The sequence below is a fragment of the Lissotriton helveticus genome, chromosome 6 (assembly GCF_964261635.1).
Source record: "Lissotriton helveticus chromosome 6, aLisHel1.1, whole genome shotgun sequence".
Taxonomy (NCBI): domain Eukaryota; kingdom Metazoa; phylum Chordata; class Amphibia; order Caudata; family Salamandridae; genus Lissotriton; species Lissotriton helveticus.
The window spans coordinates 1,412,746,463-1,412,758,698 of NC_136067.1; the positions used below are offsets into that span (position 1 = coordinate 1,412,746,463).

At 44.1% G+C, this 12,236-nt stretch overlaps 1 protein-coding gene across 1 annotated transcript in view; it reads right to left on the bottom strand.

The window, feature by feature from the left end:
• FNDC1 (fibronectin type III domain containing 1) overlaps positions 1–12,236 on the bottom strand; it is a 1,317,427-nt gene that overhangs the window by 1,082,340 nt on the left and 222,851 nt on the right. The window contains exon 2 of the mRNA XM_078649203.1: positions 5,200–5,406. Coding sequence (XP_078505329.1) covers positions 5,200–5,406 — 207 coding nt within the window. The remainder of the gene's footprint in view (positions 1–5,199; positions 5,407–12,236) is intronic.

Consider the following 12,236-nt stretch of genomic DNA (forward strand, 5'->3'; position numbering starts at 1 on the left):
TCTCTCTCTCATCTATAACACTGCTGCTGCCTGTGACCCCTGTCGTCAGCCTGTACATGTCCCTGCTATGTTGGACTCAGGTTTTCCTGTTGTCTTTCCTAAAGAAGAGGAAGATGACATGTGTTTTACTTTCTTGCATACACCGAGTGCAAAAACAAAATGTACACCAAATGAAAATGCTTTTTTTGCATATGTTAATCAATGCAGTATAACTGGGTTATTTGCAGAGCAGGTAGCTGCTCGAGCACAGCAGGTGATGTCACTGCTAGTGCTGCCTGTAATTAGTAGCTCCAGGGATGGCGACGGCATCCACTGCTCAGCTTGCTGTGATCCTGCCTGCTACAGCACAGGCATTGTCCCCAGTCGTAATGCTACCAATGCCGGTAAGTATGGCTGTGGTGCCTGCTGGACTCACCCACGCTCAGCAATTACCATGCTGGGGTGCAGTGCACAGATTCTACAGGTGACGCCATGGCGCACAAAAGTTGTGTTGGGCCACAGCCGCATCGAGCATGTTGAGGATTGCAGCAATGCACGGCTGCAGGATATGCTACTCTGGCTACACAGCAAGTGGAAAGTCCACACTTACTTTCGTTTATTCTTCCTCAAGAGCACTCACTCCCAAGTTCCAAATGCGATCTCGCAGCTTCCTTGCCTCAACTCCGTCATGAGCCAGTCCCCAACTACAATTATCCAATGGTAGGCTTAGGCTCAGGCAGTGGCAGGGTGCAGCAGACCAGGGAATAAAATGCAAGACATAGTTTTTCGATGACGTCTTGGATGTGTGATCAGCATGATGACATCATCACTAACGTGGTGATACACAATTGTGCCTGCCTGGACAGGCCTATGATGGCCTGTCTATGAACATTTACTAGCCTATCACCATGCAATGTATGTTATTCTTTTTATTTTGAATTTTAAAAGTTAATATTGAGACCACCACCTGCAGGGTCAGAAATTTTAGCCCCAGCCCTGTGAAAGAAGTGCCGGTGTTCAGCACCTGAAAGCACCTGCTCAAATTAAGCACTGGGTGGGTGTGAAAGAGCAGCACATATTATATGTGCACGGCTCTCAACTTTTGCTTGATATCTAAAAAAATGGTGACATTGTTGCTGTACTTTTAGCATATAGTTAGGGAAGATGATGACTCACGAGGAGCCATATGCCATGATGTCATGGTTGCAGGAGGCTGTCAGGATCGCATCTCTGCCTGCGAAACTGAAGATACAGGCTATGAAAGACCAGGGGGGAGCACCCTGTGGGTGCTGGGAGGATAAAAATATGTAGGCTCTTTCCACTAGGAAACATCTTCAGCCTGCACCCATGATTTTAATCACTCCATGATGAATTGAGTCGAGCAGTGCCGACATACCCCTTTGGAATGTCCACTATGCATATGTTGTTATGTTGTGTACAGCCCTCAGCATCCTCCGCATGGCCTTCAGGAGAAGTACCATCCAGTCAGCAGCCTGGGCCTGAAATCCATGTAGTGAATCCTCTCTTGAAGGTATGCATTATTCAACTTTTTTGACCCTATTTACTGACTTGCGCTAATCATAGCAGAGAAAGGAAAGGTTGAAGCTTAGTTGTCTGATTTCATCCTCCAGGGAATAATAAGAGTCCTAGATTGCCTCTAGGATAGAAGGTGTGTGGTCAGCAGGCAGATTCTCAGCAGTCCACGGATGTCCAGAGAAGCCCTCCTCTAGGGCCTGGGCTGGTTTGGTGAATTTGTCGATCTTCTCCTGTGTTGCTTGTGGGGCTTGTTTATCTTTCTAAGCCCTATAGGCGGGGGAGTGGCGAAGATGGCTGTGGAGCAGGAGTGCTTCATCTCTGATCCATGCCCAGCCTCCCGGTTTACTGCTTATACGGTCCCTGCCCTGCTGCTGGAGCTTCAACTGGGAAAGGGCGAGACACCCCAGCACAGCCAGTGCTCTCGGTGCTTGCTGATGGGCCCCAACTGACCCTCTCAGAACCCCGCTAACTGCTCCTTACCGCCTCATGATGAGCAGCCCGCGGCTGAGTGCCCTGGTGCAGTGGAGAGTACTCCCATCCATTGGGCAGCTGCAGCATCTTCCTCCCATTTCGGGAGGGAAAAGGCAGTGGGGAGCGCTCACTGGGAGCCAGGTTGACCCGGCCAAGCCCAGTTGGTGTAGATGCCCACTGGGCTTACCACGAGTGAGCCTATGTGGCTTGGGAAGTTGGATCTACACCTGTATCTTGAAGAGTTGGCCCCCAGGCATGGTGGTCTGTTTCTCCGCCCACTGACTGGGTTAATAATAAGCCAACTCCTGGCACCAGGGACACATTATGCTATGACTGGGATATAAGGGGCCTAGACAAAGCAGGCCAGGGCAACGCGACCTGAGTGTTACGAGGACACCTGGACAGGTTTCTGTACTCAGAGGTAAGGGACTGGATGCTACAAGACTTATACTGGCCAGACCCCCTCCCCATTTGAGATGAAGTAGAACAGCCACCAGCTGTTGTGAGACCAATGATAAGACCAGGGCCTCCTCTTCTGATTAGTGAGCAAAGTAGGAGAGACTAGTGAGAAACCCGATATCTACATGCAACGAGCCGCCAACCCTACACTGCCAGTGTTAGCATTGCTAGTGGGTCTTTGTGGTGGTGACTGGCCCCTTGGGGTTTGTTACATTGGAGGTGCTTCCTATACCAATCCTTCCATGCCTGACCATTCGAAGCAATGGGACCCCACAAATCATGCAAAGACTTGTCCGTAAGAAACATGCTCACCAAAGCCCCCTCAAAGAAAACCAACACGTACTGTGAGTGAAGTCCTGCCAGGGGCAAGAGCAGAGAGCCCTCTCCACACAGAGCCTTACCGGCAAGGGCGGAGCCCCCATTAACTAGGGCCTTCATGGAGGATCTGTTCGATAAGTGTTGCCAGAATATTACACTCCTCTGTGCAGAAATCTCAAAAGACTTAAACAAAATGCGACCAAAAATGGGGCATCTGAGGCAAGGGTCTTCATTCTGGAGGTTGCCAGTGATGTTAGAGAGGAGGAACCAGAAGCCTACAACAGGAACTAATCCATCTGCAAGATCAAAATGTCACGCTGCAGGCATATCTAGAGGACCTGGAAAATAGGTATCACACATCCGAATCTGTGGCTTCCCTCTGGGGCAGAGAAAAGGGACATTGAGACATATGTGAAGCGCCTATTTCACCAAATCCTACCTGAACTGGCAATAGCGGATATACAACTGGACAGAACCCACTGAGTCAACATTGTCGGTACCCCACTGGAAATCATGACCTACTTGCACTACTACGGCAAGAAGGAAGCCATAATGGGCATCACTCACCAGATGAACACCATTCAATTTGAGGGCAATACGGTGTTCCTCTACCAAAACCTGGCACCAGGCACCTTACAACAATGTCACACTGGGAGTCAATGAGAAAGCACAATTTAGAAAGTAAATGAATTACACAAAACATGTAGTCCCACTTTAGTTTCAACATAATTATATTGACAAAAAGAAGAGAGGCATATATATATATATATATATATATACTTTACAAGGAGTAAGAAGCAGCATCAACCATGTTTTTTAAGTTGTGTACTAGGTGCAAGTTAAACACATTGTGCTTGTGAAGAAGTGTTTTAAACGGTGCAAGTGAAACACGTAAAAAATAGAAGTAAGCACTTTCTTCTGGAAATAAGAGTTTTATGCATGAACATTTACTTTATAATACTAACAATGAAAAAATCATGGCATGAATAACAATCCCAATTAGACTGATAGATGTCGCCAGCCTTTCGACCTTCATAACTTGAGGTCATCACATCACGACAAGGCAACACAAAGGAGGAAACTGCTGCCTAACGGGGAACAAAGAGAGAGATGAGCCTTCAGGGCCTACTTTTGATGTGACCTATTAGTATTAACACTGAAGTTTTGGGCCTTGAAAAACGTTTATTTTGCCAGGTTACAATTGCAGTTAAAAACTGCACTACAGGCTACAGCGGTTGGCCTGAGACATGTTTTACAGTGCTTTTAGAGAGTGGCGCAATGAGTGCTGAAGCCCACTTGTGGCATTTACTTTACAGGCTCTGGGTACATGTAGTACCATTTGTTAAGGGCTTATAAGTAAATTAAATGTGCCAATTAGGTGTGCACCAATTTTACAATGTTTGGAAGGGAGAGCACAAGAATTTCACCACTGGTTAGCAGGAGCAGGTGCACTGAGTCCTAATGCAAACAAAAATGAGTTCAGCAAAAAGAGAGAAGTGAAGGCAAACAGTCTGGGAATAACACTGACCCTCTCAAATTATGCACTCTCTACAAAGTATGCAAAGACTGGAGTTAGAATAGTAAAGGTGGCTCCCTCCACTTCCCCTATTTATGCATTTATCCCAGTTTTAGTTAGTCTTCCTCCCCCCCAATTAATGCACTTTCCCTAGTGTTTGTTAGACAGGAGTTAGAATAGTTAATCTGACCATTCCAATGTATGCACTTTTGCCAATGTTTGCAAGACTAGAGTTGAAATAATAAATCTGACCCATGCTCCCCACCCCAAATGTTTGCACTTTCCCCAATGTTTGCAATATTGGAGTTAGAATAATATATTTTAACCCCCATTGTCAGCAGTTTTCCAAACATCTGCTGGATTTTAGTTAGAATAGTGAATTTGAAATGTGTTTTTTTTTATTGGAGTTAGGTTTCTCTATTTCACTATATCCTGGAACTTTTTAAAGGATACTTTAAGCATATTTAATTTAAAATGATAAACGTTTTAGACTATTTTATTTTTACATTAATTTTCTATCATTTTTAAAAATTATTGTTTAACATTTATTTTGTTTTATATGTTATGGTTTAAATATTTTTTATTATAAGATTACACTGGTTGCCTATCCACAAACATTCAAACTTTAAGAGTCTTTGAATTTGCTCTGATGCTCTATGTTTTAAAAAAGGCCTCTAAAAAAAAGTGAAAAAAGAACTGAATGCTTGAAAGTATGAGCTGGAATACATTTTTTCATCCCAGTGGCTCTGACCCGGAACCTCAGATAAATGTGAAATTTGTTTTGAGGTGTAGTGTATTTTAGGTTATTACACCCAGCCTTTTCCAACAAGGTTGTAGATGCTAGACAAATAGAATTAGTAGGACACCATAAAGTTTATTCCTATCAAACCGATCAGAAGTAAAAAGATTACTTGACTTACCAACATGTTTAACCTCTGGGCTTTCTTCTTCTGGTTTCAATGGTGAATGGTTCAAATTCCTACTCCTTGCTCTTGTCCCAAATAGATAACCTTGAGCTCTCCGTGGACCTTCACTACCTGACGAGGAAAGAGGTCGTGCCCGGACCACTACTTTGTCATCAGGAGACCGAATCCGCATTCTCATAGGCCGGCTTGGCAGTTTCCTTTCTGGAAGTAAAGAGAAAGCACACACCCTTTCACATTGTGATTTTTGAACACTTCATCCGTAGTGTAAATTCTAAATTAAGCTTTGTTCGAGGGTGTGAATAAATCACAGCCTCCTTAATTCCAGGGTGCCCAGTTCAATTGTGGGTTTTTAGGATAGTCATCCAAAACAAATGTACCTATAACCCAATCAGCACAGAACTCACCAGCATCATCAACACCTCCATCTCCACAGCAGCCTTCCCAGAGGGATGGAAACACGCAGTGGTCAGACCCCTCATAAAGAAACCCTCCGCCGACCCCAGCAATCAAAAAAATATTGACTAATCCCCCTGCTCCCCTACCCAGCCAAAGTACTTGAGTAAGCCATCAACCAACAACTTACAGAATAGCTGGAACAAAACCACCTATCACAATCAGGATTCCGTGCGAACCACAGCACTAAGACAGAGCTGAATGCTGCCACAGACGCCCTGATCCTTCTTGACCTCTCTGCTACGTTTGACACCATCTCCCACCATACTGTCATTGACAGACTCCAAAACATTGGCATACAGCACAATGCCCTCAAGTGGATCATCTCTTTCCTCACAGGTCGCATACAGAGCATCCAGCTGCCTCCCTTGACCTCCGAACCCAGGGACATAATTTGTGACATTCCCCAAGGATCATCCCTCAGCCTCCCCTGTTCAACACCTACATGACCCCCTCATAAATGTCATCAGATTCTACAGACTCAAATTAATCTCCTAAGATGCTGAGACTCAATGTATCCTCTCGCTCACTGAGGACCCCTCCTATGCCAAAACCAACTTCTGTGTTGCCATGACCAAAGTAGCCAACTGGATGAGAGACAACTGCCTCAAACTCAACTCTGACAAGACAGGAGTTTTGATCTTTGGGAAGAACACTTCCATTTAGGACCACAGCTGGGGGTCAGCAGAACTTTGAGCAACAACCACACCAACAGATCATGCACGCAATCTGGGCATCATCCTCAAATGCAAACTGCCCATGAAATGACAATTCAACGCAGTTGCCTCCTCCTGCGTCCACACCCTTTGCATGCTCTGCAGAATCTTCAGATGATTACAGTCAACACCAGACAGACCGTGACCAGCCGCCGCGATTATGGCATTGCTCTCCACTTTGGCATTTCCACCCAGCTCCTCAATAGAATCCAGACCATGCAGAATGCTACAGCCAGACTCATCCTTGACCTCCCTAAATCGACCCACATCACCCCGCCCCAACTCAGACATTTCCACTGGCTCCTCATCTAGAAGAGATTCTAGTTCAAAATCTTCATGCACGCCAACAAAGATCTACACGATCAAGCACTGTCCTACATCAACCATCGACTGAACTTCCATCTTCCCACAAAACACCCGCGCTCCTCCTCACTTGTACTCGCTCACATCCATCGCAGCCGCAGCGTGGCGAAACTCAGGACCTAACTTTTTACCTGATATATGGCACACTCGGGAACCAGATACCCTGGGGTGTCAACTGCGTGTCATGAATCCAGACCCTGATGTGCCCACGTTGGTGGTAAAATCAGGGATTAAATAGATTAAAAAGAATTAGAGTAACAAAAATTAAATTGAAAATATTAAATTAAAACATTAGGTTATGTATATTTCTGAATCCTGAAATAATCATGGTGAAAGTTTTAAGATTGCGCTATGCCCATGAAATCTTTACATGATGCATGAAATAATTATGTTATGCAATGCAAATAGAGGCAGGCCAAGATGGCCGACATGAAAAGTCTGTTTGAACCACCTTATGTGCAGTTCCTTTTCTATGTTTGAATAATTTGATTGGATGTTGAACAACAGAATGAAATGGTTTATTATTTAATGTAGACCAAAAGTTCTGTCATCTAACATTGACTAAGGCCAGGCGGCCGAAAACGCGTTTGTGTTAGTCTACTGAAATGGAATAGCTGGAATAAACTTGATATTCTTTATTAGCCCGAGTGCGCAGCAGTGTTTGTCTTGGGACGTTGTCTTTGGACTTTTGGTGTATGGTGATATACGTGTTGCGTAGCCGCCTCTGCGAGCTGCAGCACCCGTGCTATTTAGAGAGACGATCAGTGGGCGGTACACGTTTTGGGAATATATATATATATATATATATATATATATATATATATATATATATATATATATATATATATATATATATATATATATATATATATCCAGCTCAAAGGTTGCCCCTCTTTTCAAGAAGCACTCGCACCACAGTGTTCGCTTACAGCATTTAATGCATGCAGGTAAAGTCCAAATGCTGCCTATTGTCAGCCGCTTCGATATGCCTTTACTCCATTAGTGTCCAAAGAAGGTAGAGCACACACGGGTTTCCCAGAGAAGCTGCTCTTTATTTTTGCCCATTGGCATGACATGTTTCGTCTTTAATGACTCCCTCAGAGGCCACCATACAAACAATTCTTTCTTCAGCCCACATTTAAAGCTAGATGCCCCTCTGCGATTGGCTATGGTACCGCCAACAAATTTACAAGGGGGATGTCCCGAACTCAGCAAACCAAGCCTGTATGGAGCAGGCACCTAAGCATAAGTATTGTCCCAAGTGGGCGGTGTGTGCTCCTTCCCCATGCCTGCCTAGATCTTGCTGTGGGCAACGAGTGGCTCTCGGGGACCCTCACCCCACCGTTTGAATCCCGTTTTCAGCCCGCTGGCAGCACTTAAGTAAGTAGAAGCCCCCTGTGAAGTCACAGTCCAAAAACAATGTTGACCGGGCAATTATACGGAGATGGGGCGGCGGTATATACATATATAGGGGCCCTATTAGGATGGCGGACGGACCTGCGTTCGTCCGCCACCCCAGAGATGGAGGGACCGTCCGCAGGGGCAGCGGCGGTCCCTCCGTGCAAATTAGGATGTGACCGCCACCCTGGCGGTCACATCCTGTATTTTTAACATTGCGGCGGGTGCTGCTTGAAGCAGCACCCGCCGCAATGTTAAAAATGAAAGCAGTGCATTTGCATGCACAAAGCGGCAGGCACCGCGCAGTGCCTGCCGCTTCGTGCACGCAAAGGCAGGGGGGTACCATAGGTACCCCCCATGTGCACCCCCCACCCGCCCTTCACCCCTGGGGTCCCGCAACGGGCCCCCAAAGAAAAGACCGTATGCCTTTCCACAGCGGAAATGCCGCCGTGGAAAGGCATAGGACCGCCGACATCCTAATATGCCTGGCGGTGTCTGACAGACACCCCCAGCCATGTTACAGCTTTTCTGCCGCGGTCGGAAGGCGAACGCGGCAGAAAAGCTGCGGACGGAAAAGATATCCCCCAGCCATCCTAATCTGGCGGGGGTCTTTTTCCAGTCCGCAGCGGATAATCCGCATCCTCCGGGCCGGCGGTGGCTTCCGCCGGCCCCGAGGATGCAGATTATCCGCTATCATATTAGGCCCCATAGTTAGGCTCCTGATTCTCTCTTTCTTTTTATTTTCTACTCACTTCAGGCTATACTCCGTACACCCAGCTAAAAGAAATCCTTCTGACTCTACAAGAACTTCTCCCTCCTACCCCAGCTTTCTTTCTTGTCCATGTAACTGCTACTATCAGTTAGAGGAAAGGGACTGCAGAGTTGGTACCTAGCAACTCTGCAGGTTCTCGCCGCGGACTCAAGGTAAGGGTTGCAGTGCTCTGACACTGCATTATACAAATGCTGTTTGATTGATTGATTGATATAATGCATGTGCAAGGAGCTAAAAAATGTAATCAGTTATTATTTTCGAAATCTGGCAAGGCACAACTGGACCTACATTGGACACCCCAGATATGTATCATATGAGTGTAGAAAAGTTATAGCATGATTAGTTTATGCCAAATTAGCTGAGCATAGCTAAACTTAACAGAGGCACTACAATCATGTACACTACTAAACAACCATTGATTTAGTTAAACAGTGTATTAGGTTACCTGTGTCTCATTTTAAGTCATCTATGTTCACAGAATTTAATATATCCTATCCTACTCTGCTAGTCTCCTAAAGGAACAACATCCAATTTTCTTCACATTCCTCCCTCAGATACTGAGTGTCAGAGTTTGGAGGATTTGGAAGAGGCGTTTGATGTAGCCGCGTTTCCACATACTCCACAGACAGTAAAGAAGTCTGAAATGAAAACATGCAGTGAAGAAGGTATGCCTGCCAAGTATAAATACCCTCAGCTTTTCTTTCATCCCTCTCCCTCCTTCAGTAGTCAGCCTTTCTCTATATTTATCTATTTTTTCGGCCTGCTGCTAATGTATTATTTTCCTGGCAGAAAAACTGAAAGGCCGAACTCTGATCCAGGAATAATTGTGTGACTTCCATTACAGGAAGTACATTTTAGTGTTACTAATTTTAGCATCTCTTAATATCTCCTCAAGCAAATAATGGAGTCAAATATTTCCACCGCTGTAAAACACACAGTACACCTCACAAATGTATGTAACATGACATTACGCCTCCTCAGGGGTAGTAAGCGCTATATAAATAAAACAAATCCAATTAAAATAGCAATTCAAATGTATTACAAGCATTCCACTGAATTTTGTGAACTAGAATCAGAGTATTATAGTTATTGAAAACATAAATGTAACTATGTAAGGCTGGCACTGTGTACTGGGACATTAGTTTCAACCTGTGTGTGCCTGATGTGTATGTTACTGATTTCCCCAGTAGAGAGACTACCATTCATGCCAGGAATTGCTAGGTAGCCAGTTCCTAGACTTAGTAGTATTATAATGGAAGGGGTAACAAGTTGTCGGAGCATGAAGATCATGTTTGCCTACTCCATCAATCGTATTTGAATGTTTAAAGGTACACCAGAAAAATCGGGGCAGGCTGGAAATCTAAAACCAGCTGAAACAACACAAATATAAATATTCTATGCATAATGGCATCGTGATATTCCACCCAGCAAGTACTAATTTCACTATGAAATATTGTATCCACGCTATCGCAAAAAACAAGGCCCTCAAATACGGATTCAAAAATATATTTAAAGCCCATGTAAACCCTATAAACCGTAAAGAAATCAAACAGAACAAAACAAGGGTGGCAGCTTAAATTACAATCTGCACTTTCCTTACCATGGAGACCATCAAGGCCATAATTCCACCATCCGTGCATACCAATGTGTATTTTTATGACAGTAGGATTTTTTACCTGATGCATTTTTACAGAGGAAACTTTTCAAGATTTACCAGATGGAAAACTGTAGGTCTACCTGGAGCAGTGAAGCTGCATAGCATCACCAAAGGGGAGGCCCTGAGGTGTGACAGGACCCAAAGGACAGGGCTCAGGCATCGCTAACCTGGACAATCTATCTAATGGCTGGTACAGGTACATCTACGCGCCTGCACCAGCCCTCAGACACATTTACTTGCTCAAGCTGCAGCAAAGGTCAGTTCTTTTCTATTATATCTGTTGTAAACTATATGTTACTATCCACTGCTAATGTAATAAAAAAAGGGGCCAAACCAAGGTCAGCATCCAGGCACCCGTAAGGGTGAGCACCAAGTCAAGTCAAGTCAAAATTTAAGTTTATTTAGATCATTGACCTTTAAACCATAAAGAATACACATTTATTTAAAAATTCTTAAAAATAATTACTAAAATCGCATCTCGTTCCTTTAAGGACTATGAAGTTCCATATCCTCCATCATGGTTATATTAAAAACAATTTCATACAACAAATAAAATACATTCAAACATCCTAAGGGTAGATCGGCTTCACTAAAACCCGTTTTAAAATATTAAAAAAACAAAACTTAATTCTCTATTCCTCATTACTCAATCTGGTTCTCCATTTCCTATTCCATGAACAACTTTTTAACAGCCTGGATAAACTTTGCCACCGCAATTGCGATATCAAGGTGATACATGTCTGTGAGGAGCTCAATTGCTTGCAGACGGGACCCAATGCTATATTTTACAAATATCGGTTGTAAAAACTGTTTTCGCTGGACTACTAATTTCTGACAGTCTATTAATATAAGCAAGCAATTACATTTCCTACCAATCCTGCATGTGCATCTACCCTCAGGCCCCAACAATTCCTTTTTTATTTTGTCATTTGACTGAGCTGGGTTAATCCCAGTTCTCACCCTTAAAAGTTCCATCCTAAACCCCAGATTTGGCATGGTGTCTAAGTAGGGATACAACTTTTCTTTCCTCCAGCTATTTATCAAGGGTTGCACAGACTCTTTTTTTTAACAGATATTCCATATCATTTGTTTTGGACAATTCCTTCCCTAGGAGTTTAAGCTCATGCTTTGATTCTGTAATATACAGGGACTGCGGGTCCATTTCCACTTTTAAATTATCACAGAGGGAGTACAGTGTCTTTCTTATTACATTTGTCCACCTAAGTTCACTCTTCTGAATCTCCTCCATACACCATCGTGACACTTTCAACTCTTCTCCTGTTCCCAGCCATTTCCGGAACCTTAACAAACCTACTTGTACCTGGACATCCCACGAAATCACATCTAGCTCTAACCTAATTGACTGTAACATTGATGAGCTAGGTAGTGACAATAGTGCTTTTAAATATATCCCCTCTTCTCTGTTCCAGGTACTTTCCCAAGCATAGTATTTCTGCACAATACTGCATTTGTGGGGGAATCATTGCATTGAATGCCTTCAACAGTGGTCTATGGGACATGTCACCATAGCTACTATTGACATTTTTAGCCCACAAACAGAGGCTAGGGCTTTAACTTTCTGGGCCTCCAGGTGCGTAGTCCATTTTAGGGACTTGTCGAACCATATCCCAAGATATTTATAATGGTTAACAATTTCTAATTTCGTTTGCCC